Source organism: Anopheles gambiae, chromosome 2, assembly GCF_943734735.2.
Source record: "Anopheles gambiae chromosome 2, idAnoGambNW_F1_1, whole genome shotgun sequence".
NCBI lineage: Eukaryota > Metazoa > Arthropoda > Insecta > Diptera > Culicidae > Anopheles > Anopheles gambiae.
In genome coordinates, this window is record NC_064601.1 from 111,589,391 (window position 1) to 111,604,111 (window position 14,721).

General features: G+C 49.0%; 2 protein-coding genes across 3 annotated transcripts; both read left to right on the forward strand.

The window, feature by feature from the left end:
• The first annotated feature begins 200 nt into the window (after positions 1 to 200).
• LOC1269995 (dnaJ protein homolog 1) lies at positions 201 to 3,796 on the forward strand. The gene has a single exon (XM_308650.5). The coding sequence runs from the start codon at positions 676 to 678 to the stop codon at positions 1,729 to 1,731; it is 1,056 nt and encodes a 351-aa protein (XP_308650.4). The 5' UTR covers positions 201 to 675; the 3' UTR covers positions 1,732 to 3,796.
• A 1,575-nt stretch (positions 3,797 to 5,371) lies between these two features.
• LOC1269994 (patj homolog) lies at positions 5,372 to 13,133 on the forward strand. Of its 2 annotated transcripts, none has more exons than XM_061652587.1 (3): positions 5,372 to 6,219; positions 7,323 to 8,880; positions 8,941 to 13,133. In XM_061652587.1, exons 1-3 carry the CDS (start codon positions 5,632 to 5,634, stop codon positions 9,708 to 9,710), a joined length of 2,916 nt encoding a protein of 971 aa, XP_061508571.1. In that variant the 5' UTR covers positions 5,372 to 5,631; the 3' UTR covers positions 9,711 to 13,133. The 2 variants fall into 2 exon arrangements, with proteins under 2 accessions (XP_061508571.1, XP_061508572.1); XM_061652588.1 differs by having other exon boundaries at positions 5,372 to 6,201.
• The last annotated feature ends 1,588 nt before the right edge of the window (positions 13,134 to 14,721 follow it).

Below are 14,721 nucleotides of genomic sequence, written 5' to 3' on the forward strand. Positions count from 1 at the left end.
TATATTAAACTGCTGGTAATCGCTACTAAAAGGACCCGAAGTGCAATTAACGCAAATAAGCCATCTCGCCTTGCATTTGCACGGTGCCATGCCGAATTTCTAATCCAAATGCATTTTCACAATTGTTACTTGGGAACTGCCCATACACTGCCCGAAATCGAGCTGCCGAAGCTTCGAGCACGAGTTTGACAGTACGGGGCCCTTGACGTCTGAACTTTCTGGCACATTCTCGTTTGGCTTCGAGAAGCATCTAGAAAAAATGTTTTCATATAAAGCTTCCGTCAGCGGGCGCAGGTAAAGGTAATGATAGTCAAGCAAGAGCCAAGAGAGCATACGTTTTGTTGTTGCTGAAGCAAAGCAAAGCAGTAAATCCGTACAACGTGAACATTTTCGTCCTGTAACGTAGTAAGCGTGTGAACGAAGAAAAAAGCAATCGAGTAACTTAAGAAAACAGTGTGAGTAATACAGAGTGTAGTTGGAAAGCAACGCGATTTGTTTGGTGAAAAAGACAAATTCCAGTGCCAAAGAACTAACGGTACATCATACCTGTTTCTCAAGGAGGAACGTTCTGGAATACCTACATACCACTGTGTGTGACTGTGCCGATTGTGTTTCTAGTGCGCAAGAACACCGTTAAGTAACAGTAAAACAAAGCAAACAGAAGCGAAACCAAAAATGGGGAAAGATTTCTACAAAATTCTCGGCGTGTCGAAAAATGCCAGCGACGATGAGATCAAGAAGGCGTACCGCAAGCTGGCCCTAAAGTATCACCCGGACAAGAACAAAGCGCCGCAGGCGGAGGAACGGTTCAAGGAGGTGGCGGAAGCGTACGAGGTGCTGTCGGACAAGAAGAAGCGCGACATCTACGACCAGTACGGCGAGGAGGGGCTGAAGGGTGGCGCGGGCGGCATGCCGGGTGCGGGCGGCCAGAGCGGCCAGTTCCAGTACAACTTCCACGGCGATCCGCGCGCCACGTTCGCCCAGTTCTTCGGCACCAGCGACCCGTTCAGCGTGTTCTTCGGCACGGACGGGGGCGGCAACATCTTCCACCAGGAGATGGACGGCGATCCGTTCGGGTTCGATGGGCGGGGCGGCAGTGTCGGCGGGTTCCCGGGCGGTGCCTTCCGGTCGCAGTCGTTCAACGTGCACGGGTCGCCGCAGCGCAAGCAGAAGCTGCAGGATCCGCCGATCGAGCACGATCTGTACGTGTCGCTCGAGGACGTCAACGCGGGCTGCCAGAAGAAGATGAAGATCTCGAAGATGGTGATGGGCCAGGATGGGTCGGCGCGGAAGGAGGAGAAGATCCTGAGCATCAACGTGAAGCCGGGCTGGAAGGCGGGCACGAAGATCACGTTCCCGCGCGAGGGCGACCAAATTCCGGGCAAGGTGCCGGCCGACATCGTGTTCATCATCCGGGACAAACCGCACGCGCATTTCAAGCGCGAGGGCAGCGACATCAAGTACACGGCCAAGATCTCCCTGCGGCAGGCGCTGTGCGGTACGGTGGTGAAGGTGCCGACGCTGAGCGGCGAAACGCTTACCATCTCGACGGCGGGCGAAGTGGTGAAGCCACACACGGTCAAACGACTGCAGAACCGGGGGCTGCCCTTCCCGAAGGAACCGAGCCGGAGGGGCGACCTGGTGGTGGCGTTCGATATCCGCTTCCCCGATCAGGTGTCCCCCAGTACGAAGGAAATCCTGGCCGACCTGTTCCCGATGGATGTGGCCTAAGGTGGGTGTGGACCGACGACATAAACACCAAAACCTTCCCGCGCCACCAACAAACCGACCACGACGACGACAATGACCGCGAGCAGCAGCTCCCTTGTTCCGCAAGCATCATCATCCTCTCGCTCTCAAGTGCGCACGTTTGCGCTCTAATGCATCTGGCGTTGAGTGCATTCTCGAACGTTCCAAGCGGGAAGGGGGTGCGCTTTTGCGGAGGGAAAAGAACAGTGTGCCCCCCGAGAGTGAAAGCAACGGGAAGCAATGAAAAAACACAGGTGTACATAGAGCAGGATGATGCACACTGTGCGCCACAGCGCGGCGTAGAAGGGGCAACACACGGAGAGAAGGTTCTAGCACAACAGCGCGCCCAAGAGACCTTCGAACGATGATAGTACGCAACGCGCGCGCACACGATGGTCTACGTGACAAACCGCGTGAAGCGAGTGGAAAACAGCGGACGGAACGGGTGTGTTGGTCCGCCTGCCAGCTGGAAAGCACTCCCCCCTCCCCCATCCCACTGGGGAGATTTTGGGGACGAAGGAAGCATCTCGATCGATTATCCCATCCTCCCACCCTACGTCGCCTTACCATCGGACAGTGAGTGTGTGTGGAGATGTGCACAAAATAGTGGTGCGCCGTACTAACAGCCTGTGTGTGTGTGTATGTTGTGTTTTGGCGCCCTCTATTGGCAAACGGCGGTGGACCATTTTAACCGTGGCGAAGATTCTAGAAGTAAAGCAAGGTGTGTGCGTCGGCCCATTATTATGCCGTGTGCCGTGTTTGAATAGTGCGCATATCTATTCCCGTCGTGTCCGGTTGGTGCTCTGCTCCTCGTGATTGATACCGTAAGGGGGTGGGGCGCGCGTACATTGTTTCGATTCCAAAGAGAGGGGAGGGAAAACCACACACGACTGTGGAGGGAAAATCACAGCAAGCGATGCATTCGAGGGCGCGGAGGAGAAAAGCGAGAGAAAAAGCTAAGCACGGAATAGATATGTGTACCTTTCTTTCTTTTCATTGTTGCTGCGTCTGAAGTAGGCTTTTGGTGGTGTGCTCTGGTGCACAGTGCAGGAAAGGGATAAAATGCGTCGTGTGCAAATTGCATGTAAATACCAACAGAGGGGATACAGAGATGGGGATGGGGAAGCTAAACTCTGTTATTTAATAAGCTCGGTTTAGTTAATGAAATTCGTACGAGGAAGATGAGACGGCAGGAAATGGTCGTGCGCGTGTTTTATGATTTATTCCTATTTGGAACACTTATGCAGAAGAAAAAAAAAAACAACCACAGCGCACTATCTTGGCCAAATGTTAGGCAAATATATACGCACACACACACTCTTACAAACAGGAATAGCAATCAAGGTCACGGTGTGGGTGGGAATCAGGAAATCAGGCCTCAGCAGAAAAGGTACAGAAAATGCAGTAATAGTTCTCCCCCTTATCGGAAAGACTGAATTGACATTAGTTTGTAAAAAAAGAAAATGCACTTGTGGTAAAAGGAAAATGCTTATGAAAATTATGGTATTAAAACTGAAACAGTCCAAATTTGAAGATTAAATAAGACAGAAGGAAGTGAAAGGTTTTGAGGAAGGTGCATTTTCCCAACAAACAATATCTTGTATTTTAAACTTCGCCCACACCATCCCAAGCAAGAATAATTACAGAAGAGTGTGTTTGTGTGCGTATATAAATGTTCAACAGGAAAAAAAACCGTTAGGGCGAAGGCGCAAAACGGTTGAATGAATTAGATAAATCGATTATTGAGTACGTTCTAGTACACACAAACATGTAAAATGTCAGCGAAAGGGCCACGCAGCAATAGAGATTTAGCGTATTACTATTATTTGTTTTTGTTCCGCCGTTTGTGTGCCCTTTCTGCTGCGCAATCCCCACTCTCCCTTTATTGAAGCTGTGTACCATTTCATGTATGATTTACTACAACTTGTATTATTTAAGGTGTCACACACATTTATTAGGAGGCGCGATCGTGAAGTTGTTGTTAAGCTTGTTTTAGTTTAATAAATAAAACACTCCAAAATGATGGAAAAAATGATGAAAAATGAAACTCACCCGGTGTTTGTTTATTTGTTTTTAGGTTAAAATTCCTTCCAGATGTTTATGGAAAGAAACCCTGTAGTTGGCGGAGAAGGCGGCGAAAATCACATGTTCCGCTGTTTTGGTGTTGCGTTTTGTACGTGTTTTTCAGCAGCTGTGTAGGGGAAGAGAGAGAGTCTGGAAGGTAACTGAACCGCCTCGTCGCCGAATTCCGTTGACCGTGAGACCACCCGTTCCCTTCCTATCTTCCAAAAAAACGTTCGAGATGGTGCGAGCACGCCCCAATGGAAATGTTTCCAAACAAACGTCATCATCTAACCCCGTTTCGTGGCAATCCCATTTCTATAGTGTTTGCTTGTTGCTTGTCGCTCCCCTTTCTCTTGTTCCATCTCAGTTTCCATCCAACTAACGGGTTCGAAAATTTTTCGGAATATTTTAGTTTTCTCCTCTGTTTTCCTCCCCTTTCCATCGTATTTAAATTAGTGCCGCTTTCGGGAAGGGCGCCGTGCATAATCGAGAAGGAACACGATCGATTACGCCATCAGGTGGTGCTGTTTTGTTTGTGTGCTGATGAAGCACTAACACACTAGTAGGCATTGGCGTTTGCATTGGTGTGAATTTTGTGTGGTGGTTCGCGCCAACCGACCAACGGGCGAGCGCCAACCGACCAGCCCTGCCACGACGAATCACGTTGTTCGGGAAGGCTCGATTGCCACTTGGCCGGTAGGGTGGTGGGGGTTTTGGGTGATTTGTGGCGCAAAGAAAGAGACACACAAGCGCGAGCGCGTCACAATGGGGGCACGTGCCGGCACTGCGGGTTTGCACTTGGAGCAAAATTTCTAGCCTACTGCTGCTCGAATTCATTAGGACGGTATTAAACCGCGATGCTAATTATCTGTGCTGTGCCCTAGAACAGACACCATGGGGTCGGCCATAGGCGTGTTCAGGGGGAGGCGCGATGTTGCAAATGTGGTCAATGTTGTTAAGCAGCTGACCACTCCAGTTGCCGACGTGAGCATTTCCGGATGGGTTTGGTCTTACTCAGTGGCTATTTATAGTGGACACGAGCAAAGGAAAGAAAAAGAATATACCGTTGGCATATCTGTTTCGACCGTACGTAGATAAGTGAAATCATGGAGTAATGTGTCGCATGAAAATGTGCTAGAAAGGCTATGTTAACATTTTGAAGCAAATTCATTGTGAATGCAGTTCCTCTGTAGTCGTAATCTAATCGTTGACACAGTAATGAGTACACAAACGAATGAATAACCTTGAGACAATTTTATTGTTTACATTTTCTATCAAGGCTACTGTAAATGGGACAGTAGAAACACTGCAAATGTTTGAAGACAGTTTTGTACGGCTTTTCATTTTCAAACTAAGAAAAACGAAAACGAATTTAACAATTGAAACCCTATCAACAATATTTTAAAATAAAATGTATGATAAAATGTTTAATAAAAATGAATTTAAAATAAAATTTTGCATGTCATAAATCCGTACCGACGACCCCTGCATTGCTCTAGATCAAATTTGCCAACCAAAACAACAGCGCGCAACTGTCAACGTCACTCCGTTTGACAGTTGTTTGTGTGCGTTTTTTCTGCTCTCTCTCTCTTCACTGTGCACGTAAACACCCACTAATTGGAAAGGAATTTTTCCCGTGTGTGTGCGCGAAAAAAAGTCCAATCGTGAAAAGAGGCGTATTTGTGCGTTGTGAACGAAAGGAAATTGAACATTTCTGTCCAATTGATGCCCCAGCTGCATTTCCCGTAGTGTCCCGTAGGTTGTTGAGTGGTTCCTGTGCGCTGAAAGTGGAAGAGTGTGTGCCCTGTGGGTGCATGCATGCAGACTGCCAAGATGCATCTCTCCAGCGATGTCTCGAACGCGCTCAAGCACATCGAAATCATCAAGCAGACGGTGGAGGAGATGGAGCCGAACAAGCTGCAGCTGAACGTTAGCGACGACCTGAAGCTGGTGCTCGATCTGCTGCAGGATCCGGTGTTCCGGAACATCGTCCAGATCCAGGACTCGCTGGCCGAGCTGAACCACCAGATCACGCAGCACCCCTCGATACTGCCCGGGGACTTTGACATCGCGAACGGGGGCGAGCTGGTGCTGAGCGTTCCGCCCGGTACGGATCTGTTCGAGGCGGACTACCAGGACGAGCAGCGGGTACCGTCGGCACAGATCTCGCCCGGAAGTCCTCCCGGCCCGGCTGGTATGCTGGCCGTCGTTACCCAGCCCAAGCTGAACCTGCTGGATCAGCAGCAGCTGGTGGCGGGCGCAGGTCCGGCCATTGTCGCGACCGTACCGCAGCACCATCTGCAGCAGCAGCAGCAGCAACAGCCGCTCGATGCGCAGCAGCTGCTAAATGCATCGATGAAGCTGAACAACGAGCCGTCCCTGTTCGAGGTGCCTTCGATTGTTCAAGTATTTGTTCTGTTCCGTTTCGCGTTGCAGTAGGCGCCACGTGCCACGTTTGTCGTTGGGTGATAATTGATTTTCTAATTTTAGTCCCGTAGGAGGCTTTGCTGGAGGGGAGAAAAAAATGGGATCGATAGGTAGAAATTATTGGGGCAGAAAATTTGCATGCCATTAGTAAGGGGCATATACCATGGTGGCCACCAATCGGACCTACGTATCGGAATTTTGCTTTCTGATATCGATAAGGATGGCCTTGGATCCCAAGTCACATGTGACTTTGACACATCTTTGGAAATTCGGAAGCGAATCCTCGCTGGAAATCGCACCTTCTGTAGTCTACGTAAGTGGCTCTGGGATTCTGTACACATGAGACATGAGTTTTTGAATGTAAGGTACTACGTTCGTTCTTCGGCGGAGTACGGAACACGGACGGTGCTTGGTGAAGACGGTGGTATGATGAGCTGTACGAGCTGCTAGATGATCCCCCGATTGGAATTCTGGTGAAAATCGGGAGAGAGGTCACCGAAAGGGACCCAACAGCCACGCGAAGGAGAGGGTCGTAGTGAGTACGGTGGCTTGACCAGACTTTCGAGGCAGACTTTCGGAGGATCGGTGTCTCGAGTAGGAGATCTGCAGCACAGGACCGGGCGTTATGGTGCAACATTCTGTTCACAGCATGAGAAGTTTAAGCCTTAAGTTAAGGGAATTAATAATTTCTAAAATTTCCTAAATTTCACGCATTTATACATGATTTTTCAAGTTTTTTGAAAATCCAATTGGCCTGATTTGTTGCAGGAGCTTAGCTAAAGAGTATCTTCAATGATTTGTGAAGAGAGTTTTCTGACAAGAGGTTAAAAGAAACATGCTAGGCTTGTAATTTGCTAATCAAACTACGTCTTGGCGCAGATATTTAATGCTATGATTATGATTTAACTAAAAATTAATCAAAATTAAAATGAATTTTATGGTTGTGAGGAGAGCATTTAGTCCTTAATTTAAGAATACGGCCATTTGTGGTGTAATAATCTCATTTTCAAAAATCCCAACGACAAAAGCACTGGCACTCCACCATCTCCTCTCTTCTAACCATTCTACTTCTCCCTCACCAGGATCATCATCACAAGCTGCTTCCAGAGCCGACCGATCAGCACCCACTAGCCGCCACTGGACCCTTTACCGATTCGCCTAAATCAGTCCCGGAAACGATCGTCGCCGGCACCGGTCCCGCCGACTGGTCCCGCATACTCGACATCGAACTCGTGAACGACGGAACCGGGCTGGGCTTCGGCATTATTGGCGCCCGCACGACGGGCGTCACGGTGAAAACCATCCTCGCAGGCGGGGTGGCCGATCGGGACGGTCGCCTCAAGAGTGGCGATCAGATCCTCCAAATCGGCGACGTAAACCTGCACGAAATGGTCTCCGAGCAGGTGGCGTCCGTGCTGCGACAGTCCGGCACGCACGTACAGCTGGTAGTGGCGCGCCCGATCGATCCGGCCACCGTCGGCACGGACGAGTACGACCATTCGGCCATCGTGCCGACCGTGCTGCTGGCGAACCCGCTCAAGCTCAAGCAGTACCTGTCCGATTCCGGCTTCGGCGACATCTACAGCGTCTACTCGATCGCTAACCTGGACAGCCCCGGGCTGGAGAATCCGTTCCGCCAGGAAAGCCCGCTGCCCGACTTCCCCGAGACGGAGGTGTTTACGGTCGAGCTGCGCAAGGACCAGAACGGGCTCGGCATCACGATCGCGGGGTACGTGTGCGAAAAGGAGGAGCTGTCGGGCATTTTCGTGAAGAGCGTCTCGCCCGGCAGTGCGGCCGATCTGAGCGGCAAGATACAGGTGAACGATCGCATCATCGAGGTGGACGGGCAGTCGCTGCACGGCTTCTCCAACCACCAGGCGGTGGACGTGCTGAAGCAGAGCGGCCACGTGGTGACGCTGTGCCTCGAACGGTACCTGCGCGGTCCCAAGTACGACCAGCTGCAGCAGGCGATCGCGGCGAACGAGATGAAACCACCGACACCGGCCACCCCGCCGCCCCCACTCGTGCCGACCGATCTGTCCAAGTACGGTAGCAACATACTGGACATACTGCCACCGCAGGCACTGCAGCGCACGCTCGGGCTGGAGCAGGAGCAGGCGGCCGGCGAGCCCGACGACCAGCTTGCCGAGTGCGATGTGGCCGGGCTGGACGGTGGGCCGCTCCATATGGGCGGCCACAAGAAGCTGTCCCGCGCGAAAGACTCCATCGACACGCAGGAGTACCGGGACAAGATTAAGGAGGCCACGATCGTGCCCGACGGGGCAGTGGCCGAGGATGGCACCCTGCTGGACGCTACCAATCCGGTGGCAATCGCTCGGCATCACCAGCTGCGCAGCTCGCTGAAGGGAACGGCCACGGTGGAGGAGACCACCGACAGCCCCGATCCCGACACGGCCTACATCGTGAAGAAGTGGACCAACATACTGGGCCCGGAGGTGCAGATTATTGTGGCGAACATACGCAAGTTCGCCGCCTCCAGCGGGCTGGGCATCTCGCTCGAGGGCACGGTCGACGTGGAGGGTGGCAAGGAGGTACGGCCGCATCACTACATCCGCTCCATCCTGCCGGAGGGTCCGGTGGGCCAGAATGGGCTGCTGCGTTCCGGCGACGAGCTGCTCGGTAAGTGACGACGGGGGGAGGTTTTGTTTTGTGTTACTCACACTTGTCCCACACTTTCAGAGGTGAACGGACAGCGGCTGCTCGGCATGAACCATCTGAAGGTGGTGTCGATCCTGAAGGAGCTGCCGCAGGACGTTTGCATGGTGTGCGCCCGCGGCGATCCGGACCTGCTGCGGTTCACCGAGGAGCAGCTGATCAGCTCGCTCGAAGCGGACGTTGCGGCCAAACGCAACACCCAGCACCATCACCAGCAGCTGCACGGCAGCTTGACGCCCTCGGAACGGTTGGTAAAGGCAAAGTCGGACGGCAGCTTGGCCACCACGAACGGGACCGGCATGGGCGGTGGGGCGGGCGGTGTCGGTGTGGGTGATGGGTTTTCCAAGATTAAATCGCGCAGCCTGGAACCGCTGACCGGGCTGGCGATGTGGAGCTCGGAGCCGCAGATCATCGAGCTGATCAAGGGCGAGCGCGGGCTCGGCTTTTCCATCCTCGACTATCAGGATCCGCTCGATCCGAACGATACGCTGATCGTGATCCGGTCGCTGGTGCCGGGCGGTGTGGCCCAGCTCGACGGACGACTGATCCCAGGCGATCGGCTGCTGTTCGTGAACGATACGATCCTGGAGAACGCTTCGCTCGACCAGGCGGTGCAGGCGCTCAAGGGCGCCCCCAAGGGGGTGGTGCGCATCGGCGTCGCTAAGCCGCTGCCGATGCAGGACTCGTCCCTCGTTGCCGCACCGGCCACGTTCGAGGAGAGGGGCGGAGTGGCGGAGGGCAACGGCAGTGGCAAGATGCTGTCGCTCGCCAAGCCCGATATAATAATGGAATGAGGATGTTTGGTCATAAGCAGAAATGAATACGAGCGCTTTTCGGAGCTGTACCTCCGGCTGGACGCCCTGCTCGAGCTGATTGACGGTGCGACCAACGGCGAACGGTTTGCCGTTTAGTTCGCCACAACCCAGCCCCGCCGCCACCACCACCACCACCAAATACCGCTAAAGCTTCCTTTTCCCCGCGTCTGGGCAAGGACGCGAAAGGGCGAGAAATAAGGCGCAGGACCGCAGTCCCGTTTGCGTTACCCTCCCCTCTCCCCCTCAATATCCCGGGGCCCGTGCCTTTCGTTGCGACACACGTCCTTCGCTTGGGCGGGGGCTTAGCTTTGGAATTTTCAATTCAGCTTCAGTTTTCTACGGACGCGCTGCTTCTGTTCTGTGACATTCGTGTTGGTGCAATATTGCCCTTAGCCCTCCCAATTTTAATCTGTCTTCCATTCTGATCGGATGTTTCGGTTTTTATCGCGTAGGTAAATGTCTCCGTTGTGTTGTAGCTCTCTTTGTATACATTCGTTTCTTTTGTAGACAATTTTTCTTCATTTTAAAGTGACTATACGTTCATTCCTCATAGAAAAATCCATATATGCATCCTTCATTCCTAGTGAGCTTCCCTCCCACACACACACCTCGCCCAATCCATTGCACCTCGATATTTCGACCGGAGTAGCTCGGAGAAGCACGATAAAGGCAAAACAGCTACACAATTCAAACCAATAATCAAACAAGTTAATATATATATAAAGAGACAGAGAGAGAGAGCAATATGTTGTACCTTTTTCTCAAACACAATGCATTCTCTCTATCTCTTTATACACATAAAACAGGCAGGAGATGCAGGAATTAAGGGAAAAAAGCATACATTTTTGCACGGGCGCACATCTTTCACTTAGTGCACACACATTTATACACACACTCACACACCAACGTATAGCATAACTTCTCTATTGTTCTTGTTCACGTTTTTCCTAGAGACAAATCTATTAAACCATCGCACTGGTCTTGATTGTTTGTTGAAAGTATTCCATTTTTGTGTGTGTGTAGGGTTTAAGAGTAAAGCGGCGATTAGTTAATTGTTCATGAGTAAAAGTAATGCGTATTAGTTAGTTTAATTGATTTTTAGTGTGTATAAGGGGGTTTGACGAGTTTTGATCTTATGTTGAGAGTATGATTGACGGTTTCACGAACAAATTTCGATTAGGATTTTAGGTTTTGCACTCTCTCTTTCTCTCCAACAAGAACACTTACTGCAAATGCACTTTTCTGGAAAAGAAAGATGATACATACATAAATATATGTACTTACCTGTGCAATCACATTTCACGTTATGCACCCATAATGAAACAAATGTACTAAAGTATGTGTTTGTGTGTATGTAGAGTAAAACAAATTCATCCTTTTCACTCGGTTTGTTTGTTTGTTTTTGTGATCATTCTCAAGTGCATACCCATTCACTCACTCACTTTCCATTAGAAACATTTAGAAGTTTGAAGCATATATCAATTTTTTAAACTTCTTGTTTTCTTTTACCAAGCAAAAGTTAAGCTTGCAAGCGTTTGCGTCTGCTTGTGCTTGAGGTCTTTTGCTGTGTGTGTTTTGTTTGTTTGGTTTGATTTCTCGATCGATCAGGGGAAAAGAGGAAGAAAGAGTGTCCTTTCGCGCTGTGTGCACTTTTATTTTCTTACTCTCCCTCCTCCCTTTTACCCTCCATACACTAACTCTTCTCTCGCTCGTTCTCGTAAGCAAAAGAGTACCTTCCCCCCCCCCCCCCCGCTCCTACCCCAGAAACGAAACAGCCAACGGTGGATTATTGATTTCTGACTTATGACGTTAATTGGATGAAGAAAACAAAGGATACGAAACACGAAAATGGTTATTTTGTGAAAAGAAACACACACACAAACAACCGAACCAATGCGAAAAAAACGGAGAATGATGATGACGGAAAAACCATGAAACAAATGGAAATGGATAACAAAAAGCAAGTAGAGAGAGAGCACACTATAGTTTAGTAGCGGAATAGATTTGTTGATGGCAACAACAGACACACACACACAGAGGTAGAAGAACTGATAAATGAGGTGTAGCAAAAATAGAATACAAATTGGATGTTGTGGTTGTTTTTTTTAATAGAAAACGTTAGAAGTGACAAGCAATATCGGAACAGAGAATTAGGACTAGCACTTAGGAAGATTCCGCGATCGAGAGGCAAGAGACGCATGATCGTTCCTTGAAGCTTAGCTGTCGGTTGAATTTCGAAAGGACTTTCACACCACTTGCTGGTGCAGGTATCTTGCGCCAAACCTCCATATCTCACGCGGAAACCTTCACGAGTGATTAGAACAGATTTTTGCTAATATGTGGTGTCTGTGTGTAGCGACAGTTGCTTTCCATATCCGGCTGTTCCGGTCCCAGCTTGGCTGACTTGGCTGTAGAGATGTAGACAGAGAAGAGTCAGTTTAGATTTGCATCATTCACCGTTTTGCTACTAGAACAAAACCCATCACTTTTGCTACTCTAGATAGGATACCAAGAGGTTTGATGATATGATCACGGAAGATCCAGTGATCTCAAGGTCATGATCGTACATTCCATAACATTGTGGTATTTTGAACTTTGTTAAAAGCATAAAAAGGATAATATTTTTGTCCAGAATCTCATCGTTTTTAATCAATTGGAAGTATTTTAGAAAATAACTTACCACTCCTCCACTACGAAACGTTGATCAGTATTTGCGAGACCAGCTTTGGAGCTGCTCAACCTGTAATTACGGTCCCAACATGATACTTAATTAATTTAACTAAAACCCAAAAACTCTCTTTAAATCCCGCTAACTTTCCGTCTAATGAACTGAAGAGTACTTAATTCACAGGCTCCGTAGTCCGTGATAAAAATCCAAGAAATAACACCAACGATCATCGCCGAGACGAATCGGGAAGTGCAAGTGTATCTTCTCTACTATTTAGTACCCAGGCAGCAGTAGCATACCGAGATAATATCGTCACCTCTCCCCCACCCTTCCTATGATTCTGTTATCTAATCTGTTCCGCCTCGGTTATGTCACACGTCTGTTCCCCTAGCAGGAAAGGATGCTGGAAGATAGCGGCCAAGAGCTGTTGTAAAGCGAAAGGAAATGTGTGTGTGTTTTTTTTAAGTATTTGTTGAAAAATTGAAAGATTGAAGATTACTAAGCAGTAGCGATGGATGGGCAACCAGAGGAAACCAGAAACAGAGCACGAGAGCAAGATTGCAGATATTTATCACCGTTGTCTAGTACATTCCATCACAAGGTTTAGTTTAAGCAGTTGAACAGATATATAAATGTATTTTATATAATATATATATTGATTGAACGTGGATGTGTATATGATATTGAAGTTTAATAAATTTGTCTCAAAATGGAAACAAAAATGACCCACCAAACTCGTGGCAATATTTCTTGCCCTTCAAATTAACTGTCAATCATATCTGTCAAACTCCTCTTCTGTATTAAGTGACGTTTATGCCTAATTTTGTTCTTAGTCGTTCGCACAAATGACGTTTCGATAAGCGTGTCCGGAGCTGCCATCGATCAACTACCGGCCCATAATTCAGTGACCTGCTGGTGTTACTAAGTTGCACGCCCAATGTCCACCACACGGCACGCGGTGGGAAGCAGAAATGGAGCGTAAATCTTCTTCGCACCTCGACCTACCCTAGACAGACGGTCATCAGATAAGGGGTTTGGCTAGTTTACTACCGTACTACCAACGTGCATCTGGACACCGTGAATCACGTCAGCAGCGTAAAAAGGGAGCACACCGTGATGAATCAGTTTACAGCCGCAGCGCAGGTGAGTTGATTCTGCCACTAATTCTGATCGCTTCTTATCTAAGCAGGCTGTGCAGGGTAGAAGATTCGCAGTGCGCGCTAGTCGGTTGTCCGTGACCAGTGTGCGGGCTGCTGTGTGCAAGTAGTCTGCGTCTGGATGGTTTGGTACGGTGGAGTGCTTTCAGTTTCGGAGTGTTCGGGATAGGTAATTATGTGTGGCCGGTGGTGTGTTGTGCTGTACCGTAGTGAAACGATAACAGTGTGTACGGGTTTGGTGAAAAGTTTCCTTCTGGAGTGGTGTGATTTCCCCGTCTAATAAACAAACACCTGTGTGGTAAGTGTGGTTTTTTACTCACCGTTGTATGATATATAGCGTGTAGGGTCTTTGCGGTAAACTTAATCCTAAGCTCAAGGCATAGTCGGTGTAAGGGCTGGTCAGCTCTGCATGTGGAGGTTTCAGTGCATAAGAAGATGGAACTCCTGACGGGCATCTAATCGTTCATTTGACGACTTACTGAAACTACGAGAACGATCCAATAGGGATTAGCGAAGAGCAACAGGGTTAGTCATCAGCTAATAATCATACTGAACAACTGGCCTGCTTGGATGGCCATGTACAAAAAGTAGGAATAGAAAAGATATTTTGTAGAAGAATTTCTAGGACTTCTACTAATCGGAATAAATGAGTATGAGTTTTAGTGTCATATTTTGCACTTTATAAAAAAGATTAAAAAAAAATTGCCATATCTTACGATAGCTTTTCCTTTTATCCCACATATCAATTGCACTAATACTGTGTAGCCCTTCACTCACGCCGTATAGGGTGTTCCGACACGAATCAAAGTAAGCGCCTCCAAAAGTATTGGGCAAAGTTTACGAAATTACCGAAATTGAATTCTAGTGCGCGTTGCAAAATGCGTCTTCCATAGCTGCTGTTCTCCTTTGCCCGGTGCGGGTCAGCTGGCAGTAATTCAATATTTATGATTTTTTATGATATCCCCTATCCCCGTGCTCTTTGCCTGAGAATCTCACACTTATGTTGGAAAGGCAAGTAATAAAAAACGAGACCAGGGAATCTTTAGTCACCCTAGTTGCTCTGTTGACCAATCGGGAAGCTATCGCCATCGTCCGATGCTCATATCGAGGGGGAAGGCTGGTAATAAAGCTGATCGGTTTTAACAACGCGCGTTTTTTGATGTGC